This window comes from Chiloscyllium punctatum, chromosome 11 (assembly GCF_047496795.1).
Source record: "Chiloscyllium punctatum isolate Juve2018m chromosome 11, sChiPun1.3, whole genome shotgun sequence".
Taxonomy (NCBI): domain Eukaryota; kingdom Metazoa; phylum Chordata; class Chondrichthyes; order Orectolobiformes; family Hemiscylliidae; genus Chiloscyllium; species Chiloscyllium punctatum.
This window is the reverse complement of record NC_092749.1, coordinates 65,404,514-65,417,221: the sequence shown is the minus strand read 5'-3', so window position 1 is coordinate 65,417,221 and position 12,708 is coordinate 65,404,514. Positions and strand designations below refer to the sequence as shown.

The following is a 12,708-nucleotide window of genomic DNA, read 5'->3' as shown; positions in this document are numbered from 1 at the left end:
GAGGCCACGTCATTGTACCATTTCAACTTAGGTTCAAAATTAGGTTGATAAAATAGGCTGGTGTCATGCTAACCACCAACCACTGTGCAAATATAACAAATAGAGACTCCTGCTTGGTCATCAATTGCAGTGAAATAATGTAGATTTCTGTACCCAAACGAAATGGAGCACACAGAAATCTCTTACTGTAATGTATACAAAAAGGACAGAATGAAGACAATAGTTGTTTCATGTTTTATTAATGCTACATTTATGGATCCATACTTGACTGTATCATGGATATAAAAAAATAACACAATATCAAAAATTTCCACAAAATTTACATAGCATGTTATTTCCCAAAAGCATTTCAAATTTGAACTGCAGCTAAACACAGCAGGCACAACAACTTGGATAAATGTTACAATTTCAGAATTAATAGGTGTGCAAAGAATTCTTAAGGCCTTTACAATGGAATCAAATGAGACAAGAAAGAAATTGACAGAAATTTATGAACATTTGCATGGTCTTTATACACTGTGTTCATAACTAGCAGTGAAACAATACTTCAGATAGAAAGGGACTCCATTCAGCATTTGAAGCAATTTTGTTCGATAAATGTTTAGATAGTCTGATTGCAAAACTGTCAAAAAATGTTATGAGGAAACAATTTCTTCTCAAAGCCATTCAATCATTGTAAATTGTCCCAGATGCTTATCTCAGAGGGAGAATCCATTATAATTCATTTTTATGGAGCCATTCACAAGTCCTTTAAATTGCACAGGGAGATCTGTTTGCCCACTTTTACAGTTACTAGTAATATTTCTAAGGAGGAGCTAGGAACAGACAAGATATTGGCAAGTTGAGTTAAATCAAGCTAAAGCACCTATTTGTTAATTCAGCTGCCTTCCTGGAAACTAGTGACAGACCTAATTAAGCTGAAGCTCTAGTTATGGACTGCCCAGGACACAAACCTATTAACTCCTGGTCTGGAGTAATGCCAATATGCCTAATGAATCCCACTGTGAAAAAGAAAATTATATTGCTTTGTGAACAATTTTGTTCTCATTGAAAGAATTATAGTGCATTTTGCTCTGCAAAATACTGATCCTTTGTCCAAATTAACAAAATATATTATAGTGCTGCAATGGCTTAGTAGTTAGCACTGCTACCTTAGAGCACCAAGGACCCATGCTCAATTCTACCCTCTGGTGACTGTGTGGAATTTGCATATTCTCCCTGTGTCTGTGTTGGTTTCTTTCCACAATCCAAAGATGTACAGGCCAGATGGATTGTCTGTGCTATTGCCCATAATGTCAAGGAATGTGTGGATTAGCCATGGGAAGTGCAGGGTTACAGGAATGGGAACTAGGGCGGGATGCTGTTCAGAGTATCAGTGGGCTGAATGGTCTGCTTTCACACAGTAAAGATTCTATGAACTTAAGATCAAGAGCTATATTGCACCTTTGTTAATAATGCATTCATATTACAGCAATCACCCTTTGTGAGTGAGATTGCTAAATCTCTGCCAAACAAAACAGAATGACAGGCATGTTTTTATTGTGTTATTCATCTATTATGAATTAAACAAACATATATTTCATAAACAAGAACCCAAGAAGGTAGGACATTTTATTTCAAAATTCTGTGCTGGCTTTAAAGCTTTAATCTGGAGTTAAAATGTAAAAAGTGAGGCTTACAGGTGTTTCCCACTCATTCATTGTATCTTTGCAGAATGATCCACAGAACTCCATGTAAAATATGCAAATGCCATTGAATTTGTTTGTCTGGTATTTCTAAAGCTCTTCCACTGAACTTACGGTGGACTAGTAGAGGAACAACTTGTGGAAGTTCACAATGGTTGTGTTATGGGTTTAGTGATGAAAAGGTCAATATTAAACCGAAAACAGATCATGTTTTTGTTACATTGTATGTTGTGGGATCTTGTGGTGCCAATCTTTTTCCTACATTCCAACCACAGGAATATTTCAAAAATGCTTCATTCGCTGTTAACCATTTGGGCTGGCCAATGATTCTGAAAGGCACTAGAGAAAAGCAAGTCTTTCTTTCTTTTGTATCATCAAGAGCAGTGTGGTTTCAAGTCATCTCACATTGAGATAAAAGCACTAAGAGTCTCCCATGAGGTGTGTGAAACCAGTGTTTGCCAGTCCTTTATGAGTGAAAAATCAAGTCAAAATTCTTATTCAATAGTAATTGATAGAAATGCCATAATAATCATTCAGCAAGCTTTGGTTGGATTAAGAAGTGTTGTTATGGCAGAATAAAGGGAGTGTTAATCTGCATCTAACCTAATTATGTTTGCTCCTGATACTGGGTGACATAAATAGAAATTGTGTAGCTTTCATAGCATTAATTTTCCTTAAGTTTATAAGCTAGAACATTCACAAGGAAAGTAAATCATGAGGAACAAAAGAGCAGGGAATCTAGTTCAGCTTTTAAAAATTCATTTTGCTCTATGAATGAGTGCCTTACCAACTCATGCATAAAGATGGGCTTGCGGCTGGAGGATTGAAAATATTAGCTGCAGGGTATGTAAGAAGTTAAAGTAAAATAAAAAATGATAGTATAACAACTCTCTTAAGGTTAATGACAAACTTTAGCTGTAATGTCACAGGCTTTAGTTGGGGAAGACTAAAGGAGCAATGCTTTCTCAAAGCTATTTTGGTGTGTGGCCACACAACAATTAGGCATTTGTTATACAGGGAATAATTCAGCTGTGTATGGGATTCAATATTCTCTTAAGATATGCACAAGTGGGCCCACAAACATTAAAGGGGACTAGACTGTTCAACAAACTGGCTGAGCCATAGCAACCAGACATTTAAGGTAACATTGCTTTGGAACATTTCATTTTTGAAAGTTTTGCAAAAGTTTACAACAACCTATAGAATTTAAATTTTCATTTAATATAATTTGACCTCAAGTTTCTTAATTCCATTGCACCCTACTATTTACTGATCTATGGAGTAAATGCATTTTTTTCTAAAATCACATGTAAAAGCGCAAGCACCACCAAAGTCTGTTACATTCAGCCATCTTGTACAGCAATTTGAAAAATGCTTAACATATTCACTACTTGAAGTAAGCACCATTTTTCTCCAGAAAAATGACTCAAATGTTCACCATCATTTCTGACAGAAGAGACCAACATTATTAAATCTTTCAAAAATATTTTTCAGAAAACAAAGGGCTGGATTATTATGCAATGTTGTTTTGACGCTTATAAACTTTTCAAACGAACTTTCACACCCGTAATCTAATGAAGTAAAATATAGGAATTCACAAGATTCTCATAAGTAACTATTCCAAATAACTATTTGGAAAGACAGGATAACACTTAATTTAGTAGTGAATAGGTTAAGTCATCATATTACTTAAAATAAGATATTTAAAGGCATAAACATTCAAATTGGGGTTGATTCGAAACATTAATACATTCAAACATTCTGTATGACTAAAACAGCAGGTTACAAACGCTTCCAGGGCTTGAACCATATATTATACCAATCCTGTCAAAGTGCACAGAAGATGAACACATTTTGATTAATACTGACTGATAAGGAAGAAGGCATTCCATCATAAATAATCAGCTAAAATTAAAGGAATTTTAAAATATTGCCAGATTGTATAGCTCAGAACATATTGTACATCAATCTGTGTGTTTATTTCACACTAGCATGTCAGGGATGCATTTCAACATGCATTCAGAAGGCAGCATTGAATTTCATGTTGTAGGATTCCTTTTCATTGGCAAAACTAACAAAAACCAATTCACCACAATGCCTTCTTTAACACATTTCATTCTTAAAATGAAATATATAAAACAACTATGTAAAGTCCATAATAACGGGGAGTAAAGCTTAGCTGAGATTTTGCATATCCAAAGAATGTAACTGTTCTAAAACTGGAAATATGTAAAATGAGATGGGACTAAACTAGAAATGGAGAATATGTGTTTGAAAATCTGCATTAGAATAAATTGCTATTTGAAGAAAGAAATTATTGTTCTGTTTCAAAACCTATACAAACACATTGATTAAAATATTAAGGATTAAACAGGTAAAAAAACACAATGAAAGTCATGTGCGTCATGATTTTCAAGTAATTTAACAGTTTGGACTTTATGGAATGTCTGTTTATATGCTTCAATTGTTTCAACTAGGGAGATGACATGAATATGTTTCCAAGCTTCCATGAATGTGCTTTTTTATAGATTTGAATTGCCATTAAAACTATTTGTAGCCATCTAGATTTTGTCTTCTGGTGTGATTTTTCAAATCAATCAATCAAATACTGGCTAAATTATGTTCAAAGTATCCTGGGTCAAGAAGGACATACTTAAGTGAAGGTCAAAACTCCTTTATTCTTGCTTTGACATTATTCTCAGAACTTCAGATTTACTCCATCTGATGCATTGTGTCACCTTTCTCAATAAGGATCCCAAAGAAGGGACTGGTAACTTTTAACAAATTCTTTGTCATTCTTCATTTGCTCATACCCACAAGGGAATATAGGGATACAAATGTACTAGGTAGCTCACTGCCTTTATTCCTGATGAAGGGCTTTTGCCCGAAACGTCGATTTCGCTGCTCGTTAGATGCTGTCTGAACTGCTGTGCTCTTCCAGCACCACTAATCCAGTATATACAAATATACTATTCAATCTCTGGCCCACGTTCTCCAATCCAGTTAGATCATGGTAACTTTTAAGAGTTTTCCTTATGGATTTCATCATGGGTAAAAAAGATTGCTCATATCTACTCTACTGTATTCATTTATAATTGTAACCATGTTGATAAGAGAATTCTTTTATCTTCTAAACTTCAGAAAAATCAATTCAAGTTTCTGTAACCTACGTTAATAATGTGAACCCATAATCACTGGTATCATTCAAGTGCACAGCTTTCCAAGTTGTGAGTCAAAATTCTGCAAGCTCTGAGACTGTAATGGCTCTATGAGCTTAACAACTCTGCAAGTGAGACATTTATATATTACCGAAGCTCAACAGTCTCACAGGTTCCCCATTGCCCAGCCTGTCTCTGCTCTCATACATCCACCATCTTCCCCAAACGCTAACAGAGCACATTCCTATTGCTGTCACAGGTCTCTCATTAAATCACACCTCATTCTCCAAATGTCCTCACAGACCTCTCACTCTCATAATGATACCTTCCAATCATCTCCTCCCAAGTTATTACATTACTCCTTCCCATTTTTCTTTTAAATAGTTGACTGGCTTTTCCAACCATCAACACCAAAGACAAATTTCCCAAATAAGGAGATAAAATATTACAGCATGACAGCTGCAATTTTCTCATCTGTTTCTTTTATTACCCTGGAGTAAAATAAATGGTGCCCTTGAGTTTTAATGTTCTGAGCAGAACCAGAGAATTACCTGGAATAGTTACCTCCTGCTCCTCACTCTGATACCTCTGATGTTTCTCATCTAGATACTGTACTATTTCTTAGTGATGCCACCTAAAATCATAATATCAGGTTTCATATGGTTTATTGACAATATTCAATCCTATCTCACTACCACCTTTCTCACAACCCGGTATCCATTGTGACTTACTTTTTATTGAGCTCCCATCTTAGATCAACAGAATATTATGAAGGCTGAAGCCCTACTCATTAACAGCACAGAGGTGGAATGAGTGGAGAGTGTCAAGCTCCTGGGAGTGGTCATCAACAACAAGCTTTCTTCATGTGGACGCACTTGTTACAAAGGCCCAACAATGTCTCTTCTTCCTCAGGCAGCTGAGAAAATTTGGCATAACGGCGAAAACTCTTGCCAACCTTTATAGGCATGCCATTGAGAGCATTCTGTCTGGATGTATCACTACCTGGTATGGCAACTGTACCATTCAAGATCGGAGACGGTTTCATAGAATGGTGAACTCAACCCAGATAATGACAAAAGCCAACTTCCCATCTATAGAATAAATCTACCAGGCCTGCTATCAAGGAAAGGCCGCCAGCATTCTCAAATATCCATCCCACACTGGCAATGCTTTTCTACAACCTCTACCATCAGGGGAGAAGGTACAGAAGCCTGAACACATGCAACAGCTGGTTTGGAAACAGTTTCTACCCTACTGTTGTTAGAATATCGAATGGACTCATAAACTCTTAACATTTGCCTGTGCCTGTGCTTTGGTTTTGCCGCTGTTTACCTATTATTTACTTATCTATGCTATTTATCTATGTGATCTACCTGTATTGCTTACAAGACAAAGCTTCTCACTGTGCCTCGGTACCTGTGACAATAAATTCAATTCAATTCAGTTGTCTTTGATTAATGCACAAACGCACTTTCTTGAGAATTATTTGCACCCCTCATTACTGTGTTAAGCCTAGCATGAAATTCATGACTCGATATTCTGCTTGATCCAAAGATAAGTTTCCACTCACATAACTGCATTATTACAAAACATGATTCCTTCCCCCTCTATAATGTTCCTCAAATCCACACCTGCCTCAACTCTCTGCAGCTGATATCCTCATTCGTGTCTTTGTTATCTTGAGACTTGATGATGTAAGAGTTCTCTTATGATTCAAAGTGAAGTAGGGTACTTTAAATGGTGATGTGACCTCCTAGTAAAAGGCACACCAATATCATCTGCTTTACACACTGACAGAAGCTCAAATAGAAAATGTTTCATAGTAAGATGCAAGTTTTAACACCTGGACCAAGGACAAAACCGCTGGCCTTGCTACTTACAGACTCACAGACTCTCAGAGATAGTCAGAGAGAGGAATATCTGGGGGAGAAGGCCCACAACAGGCCTTACCACGCCAAGCAGAAGTGAAGGTCTGCTTTTGGTTTAATCATGAAGCAGTGTGCTGGCATGAACAAACTCTCAGTTAAGGCAGTAAGGAGTACAACAGCTAAAAACCAAGGAGTTCCCAGAGAGTATTTCACTAGTTGATGTTCATTCTATCATGCTCAGAAAATTAAGCAAATCATTTAAAAGGACACTGGAAGATTCATTGGTGTGAATTGGAGAGATAAGTCTGAAACAGGGAGAGCTTCAGATTTGTAAGCACAGAATAACACTTCTGCTAAGTACACATAATGTAGGGTATGTAAGGAGTTAATAAGGAATACCTCTTCTGTAGCTTTGTGTATTAGTTGCCTTCAGGTTTGTTTTGGTCTAAGTTGATGTTAGCTTGTCTGTTATAGCAAAAGTCTTAAAATATAAAGTCATGCTGTGCAATCCTTTCAAGTGGCTACCGAGAAATTTATATCTTTTAAAAATTAGGAGTGTCTACAGAAATTTTAATACTATTCTACCTTGGGAAGCATCACCTATGTATTTGATCCTGCCATTTAAACATGAAAACTTCCAGCCGATTACTGGATAATGTTTTGGAGCAAGAACCATAAATGAAAATAAAGGTTGGCGAGACTGAACATGATACTCCTACCAGCTAACTCTGTAAAGATGGATGAATGACTCAGCATTCACACTGGATAAAGTGGTGTGTGTATATATATATATATATATATATATAAATGAATGAAGATTGCTCAGCACAATCTTGTTTATTTGACATTGCGGTTTAGTAATAAGTTTTATCCTGAAGTCTGTTAAGATGCAGGCTGTTTGGAAAAATGTACATATTTGGAAAACTATCTAAAGTTATGAATTAGATGCATAGCAGTTGATGGAAATAAGAAGCAGAGTATTCATGCGGCATTAGACTCCTGTATGGAAATGTTACGTCTACTTTGCAGAAATCATGCAACAGCTATAAAATTGACAATTTAACTTATCTGCAGCAGACCAAACTGTCTGTAACAGTACATCTTTCACGGCATTACAATTTGCTTATCTCAGGTAAACTAATCATTGCTTCCAAATATTTAGCAAAAATGGAAGCAGTGATATCAAGAACATGGAAACATAGAGAGGTCTGTGTGTGAAGATATTGTGTAAATCTGATTTTTGATATTTTCAATCAGTCACCATTTACTTTTAATAAGATCTTCCAGACAGAATTTGATTGGATTTTAGTGTCAGAACTCTGTTTAGGAACCACAAAATTGTTACTTGATGAAATTCTGTTGTGGAAAATTACATTTCTCAAGCAAATTGAATTGTTTGGGAGACTTGGAAAAAGATTTTTGCTGGTGGCATAACATGAAGGAATGGATCAGATTGATTATTTAATTAAATTCATCACTTGCCGACCAGTGGGCGGCACGGTGGCACAGTGGTCAGCACTGCTGCCTCACAGCGCCAGAGACCCGGGTTCAATTCCCGCCTCAGACGACTGACTGTGTGGAGTTTGCACATTCTCCCTGTGTCTGCGTGGGTTTCCTCCGGGTGCTCCGGTTTCCTCCCACAGTCCAAAGATGTGCAGGTCAGGTGAATTGGCCATGCTAAATTGCCTGTAGTGTTAGGTAAGGGGTAGATGTAGGGGTATGGGTGGGTTGCGCTTTGGCAGGGCGGTGTGGACTTGTTGGGCCGAAGGGCCTGTTTCCACACTGTAAGTAATGTAAACCAGCAAAGCTCAAATTCGCAGTGGGGCCTTGTAGTTTCATCTTGCCCACAACAACAAGATTTTTTTTGGAGAAAGGGACATTACCTGACAACTGATTACTTTGTCCATATGTAAGAGGATAGAGCAAGTGCTACCTAAAAAAGGTTCTTCCAGGAATTACAATTACTTCAGATAATTCCCAAATGCTTTAAAGTACCACATTGGAGCGATTTCATTGTGGTCAATCAGAAACTGGTAGTTCTTATTGAAGAACAGTGCTACTGGGGAGATGAAAGCAGCTGCAGAAATTGCACTCACCTGAGGCTCAGAATTGTGGATGGCCCTATCACTGGTGAGTGCTACCAGGACATATGATAATAGACAATAGATAATAGACAATAGGTGCAGGAGCAGACCAATCTGCCCTTTGAGCCAGCACTACCATTCATTATGATCATGGCTGATCATCCTCAATCAGTATCCTGTTCCTGCCTTATCCCCACAACCCTTGATTCCACTATCTTTAAGAGCTCTATCCAACTCTTTCTTGAAAGTATTCAGAGACTTGGCCTCTTCAGCCTTCTGAGGCAGAGCATTCCATACACCCACCACTCTCTGGGTGAAGAGGTTTCTCCTCAACTCTGTTCGAAGTGGCCTACCCCTTATTTTAAAACTGTGTTCTCTGATTTGGGACTCACCCATCAGCGAAAACATGCTTCCTGCCTTCAGAATGTCCAATCCTTTAATAATCTTATATGTCTCAATCAGATCCCCTCTCAGCCTTCTAAACTCAAGGGTATACAAGCCCAGTCGCTCCAATCTCTCAGCATAGGATAATCCCGCCATTCCGGGAATTGACTTCATGAACCTATGCTGCACTCCCTCAATAGCCAGAATGTGTTTCCTCAAATTTGGAGACCAAAACTGCGTACAATATTCCAGGTGTGTTCTCACCAGGGCCCTGTACAGCTGTAGAAGGACCTCTTTGCTTCTATATTCAATTCCTCTTGTTATGAAGGCCAGCATGCTATTAGCCTTCTTCACTGCCTGCTGTACCTGCATGCTTGCTTTCATTGACTGATGTACAAGAACACTTAGATCTCGTTGTACTGCCCCTTTACCTAACTTGACTCCATTTAGGTAGTAATCTGCTTTCCTATTCTTGCCACCAAAGTGGATAACCACACATTTATCCACATTAAACTGCATCTGCCATCTGCATCTTGTGCAATGGAGGAATTGGTAAAGGTTTGGAGGAAGTGGTAGATGGGTGGCTCTCAGTATCCACCACAAATACTGGATGCCTTGACCAAGTGCTGAGTATCTATGAACAATAGGTTTCAACAGTTAATTTATAATTTATGATTGCAGCATTACAAAAACACTAAAATCTATTCTGAAATGCATTGCTGTTATGTAAGTTGCACTTAAAATGGAAGCAGTGATATTAATAACAGGGACACATTTTGAGGTCTGTGTGTGAAGATATTGTGTTAAAAGGGTCTTGAGGGACAGCCTTTTCACACAGAAGGTCATAGAATCATAGAATCCCGACAGTGTAGAAAAAGGCCCTTCGGCCCAATAAGTCCACACTGACCCTCCGAAGAGTAACCCACCCAGACCTATTCCCCTACCCTATATTTACTCCTGACTAATGCACCTAACCTGCATATCCCTGAACACCATGGCAATTTAACACGGCCAATTCACCTAACCTACACATCTTGGACTGTGGGAGGAAACCGGAGTACCCGGAGAAAACCCATCAAACACAGGGAGAATGTGCAAACTCCACACAGACAGTTGCCTGAGGCTGGAATCGAACCTAGGTCCCTGATGCTATGAGGCAGCAGTGCTAATCACTGAGCCATCATGTTGTCCCCCTACACTGCCCATGTCTGCAACTGATCTATATCCCGCTGTATCCTTTGATAACCTTCTGCATGATTCACGACTTCACTGATCTTTGTTTCATCTGCAAACTTACTGACCCACCCACCTATATTTTGATCCAAGGCATTTATACATACCTTATATATATCCTGTTGAGTTTTTCCATGACTGGTTCTTATGTGGAATGAACTGGCAGAGGAAGCGGCAGATGCAGGTACAGTTACAATATTTAAAGACATTTGGATAGGTACATGAATAGGAAAGATTTAGAAGGATATGGGTCAAACGCATGCAAATGGACTACTTTAGTTTGGGCTATCTGATCAGCATGGATGTGTTGGACTGAAAGGTCTGTTTCTGTGCTGCATGACTCTTTGACTCTATGATTCAATGACTCAAACTTTTGGCTTTAAAGACCTGCATTTTTCATACACTCTATACTCATTTTGGAATGGGTTGGATAGAAGCAGTACAGCAAGTCTCTTTTACAATTACTCTTTTCTCTTTTAAAGATCAGAAATGCCAGCAGATAGCTGGGGACAGCTCTTCACTGCTAAATTCAGAACCATGGTCAAAAAGCAATGTTACTACCATAATCGGCATCTGACATTCTTTTCAGCCCCTTGATAGTATTACTCATGGAAAAACTGATCCCTTGTCTTTTGCCTAAAAGTTTGATCTCAATTTTACATGAGTCTGTTTGATACTTGACAGATTGCAAAATTTGTCTGCCTAATCATAACAACACTCTTCATTCCATTGATGAAAACACTTCCTTGATAATACATTGCCTACAGTTTTGTGTAGGTAGTTCACTAGATATCAGTACAAAACCTTACAGATTTTGTAAAATAGTGCTGATGCATTGTCTTAAGTCACTGATTACTCATTATCACTTTGGATGAAGATTTAACTAAATTATCTAAAAATGTCACTATTCATTTACACACTGGTCAATTTCATAAAAATGTTGAAGCTATGTTATTTTCACTAACATTGCTTTTTTGGGTAAATATTTGAGACACCTAAAGTTTACACGATACTTAGGAATGACTGGACTGTAAGATACATTGGATTGGATTCCCATGACAAAGCAGTTGAGTTTCACTTCCCTCAGGACAAATGTCAGTCCTATGGATTTTAAATCCATGTGAAAGGTTCATAATCTAAACATGCCTGTAACCAGTTTCTAGAAATGAGGAATTAAACCTATTACAATGGCAACACTAAATTAAGATGTGTATTTGAATTTAATATTAGATTCATATTTTTGGATTAGTATGGAGAGTATTATGAGCAACACCCTAAATTTCCGAACATGTCTGCTGTGCCTGCAATGAAACAAAAAGAAACTTATTTTCTAACAGGACTTTTTTTTTCCCTTTTACAAAAAGTTGTTTAATAAAAGTATAACAAGTGTTTTGTTAAATTCTTAGCCTTACTTGCTGTGCTCATTTTCAAGAACTAAGGATCCACTAAATGAGAGTTAGGTGGCAGACACAACAGCAACTGAATACTGTGGCACAATTTACCCACATTACACATCTCTCTAACTATTGCTTTCTCTGTTTCACTCAGGTCATTCTCGTAGTCTTCATCTTTGTCCACTTTTTCGTGCACTTCCACAACCTAAGTTTCACAAAATATGCAAATGTAGATATTATTAGCAGCAGCATGAAGCAAAACAATTACAACACGTCTGTCATCACATGACAATAACTTCCATATATTTATATATGTGAATATCTAAAAGGTGGTATTAGGCAGATTTGAAAACAACTGCAGAGACAAGCAAACAATAGTAGACTTTAGTTTTTAAATTGGAGGACTATCAAGATGAAAATTTGACTCAAATATTATTTTAAGTTATATACTTTTTTTTCCCTAGAATGGGTGTGGAATAATAAAGATTGGCTACTGTGTCATTGCAGAGTTCATCAATGTGGTTTCATTATTGGCTGATTGCAACAAAACAGCTCAATGTAACACACTTTATTCTGAATCTAGATACTTGCAGGCACTCCATGAAAACAATACTCCAAAAGATGAAAGTGATTTGAGAGGAGACTGGAGATTACATTTTCAAACAAGGAGGCACTAGGCATCGTGGGAAACATGATTCAAGTTGTGATTTGGGCATTAGTGCAGATTAGCACTGTTAGCAATCACATAATATTTCATTTGTTCTAGAAAACCAAGTAAAAGTGGTAAGATTGAGATAAACTTCATACATGAACGCATTATTTTTATTCTATTTTACACATCCATTGCCTTCAAGTAAATTGATACTAGCTATAACAAAGTGCTGTTCTGACAGTTTATAGAA

At 37.5% G+C, this 12,708-nt stretch overlaps 1 protein-coding gene across 1 annotated transcript in view; it reads right to left on the bottom strand.

Moving 5' to 3' along the window:
- Positions 1–238: 238 nt before the first annotated feature.
- The window catches only part of LOC140483058 (coiled-coil domain-containing protein 85A-like), a 720,436-nt gene continuing 707,966 nt past the window's right edge, over positions 239–12,708 (bottom strand). The window contains exon 4 of the mRNA XM_072580968.1: positions 239–12,011. Coding sequence (XP_072437069.1) covers positions 11,847–12,011 — 165 coding nt within the window. The 3' untranslated portion in view covers positions 239–11,846. The remainder of the gene's footprint in view (positions 12,012–12,708) is intronic.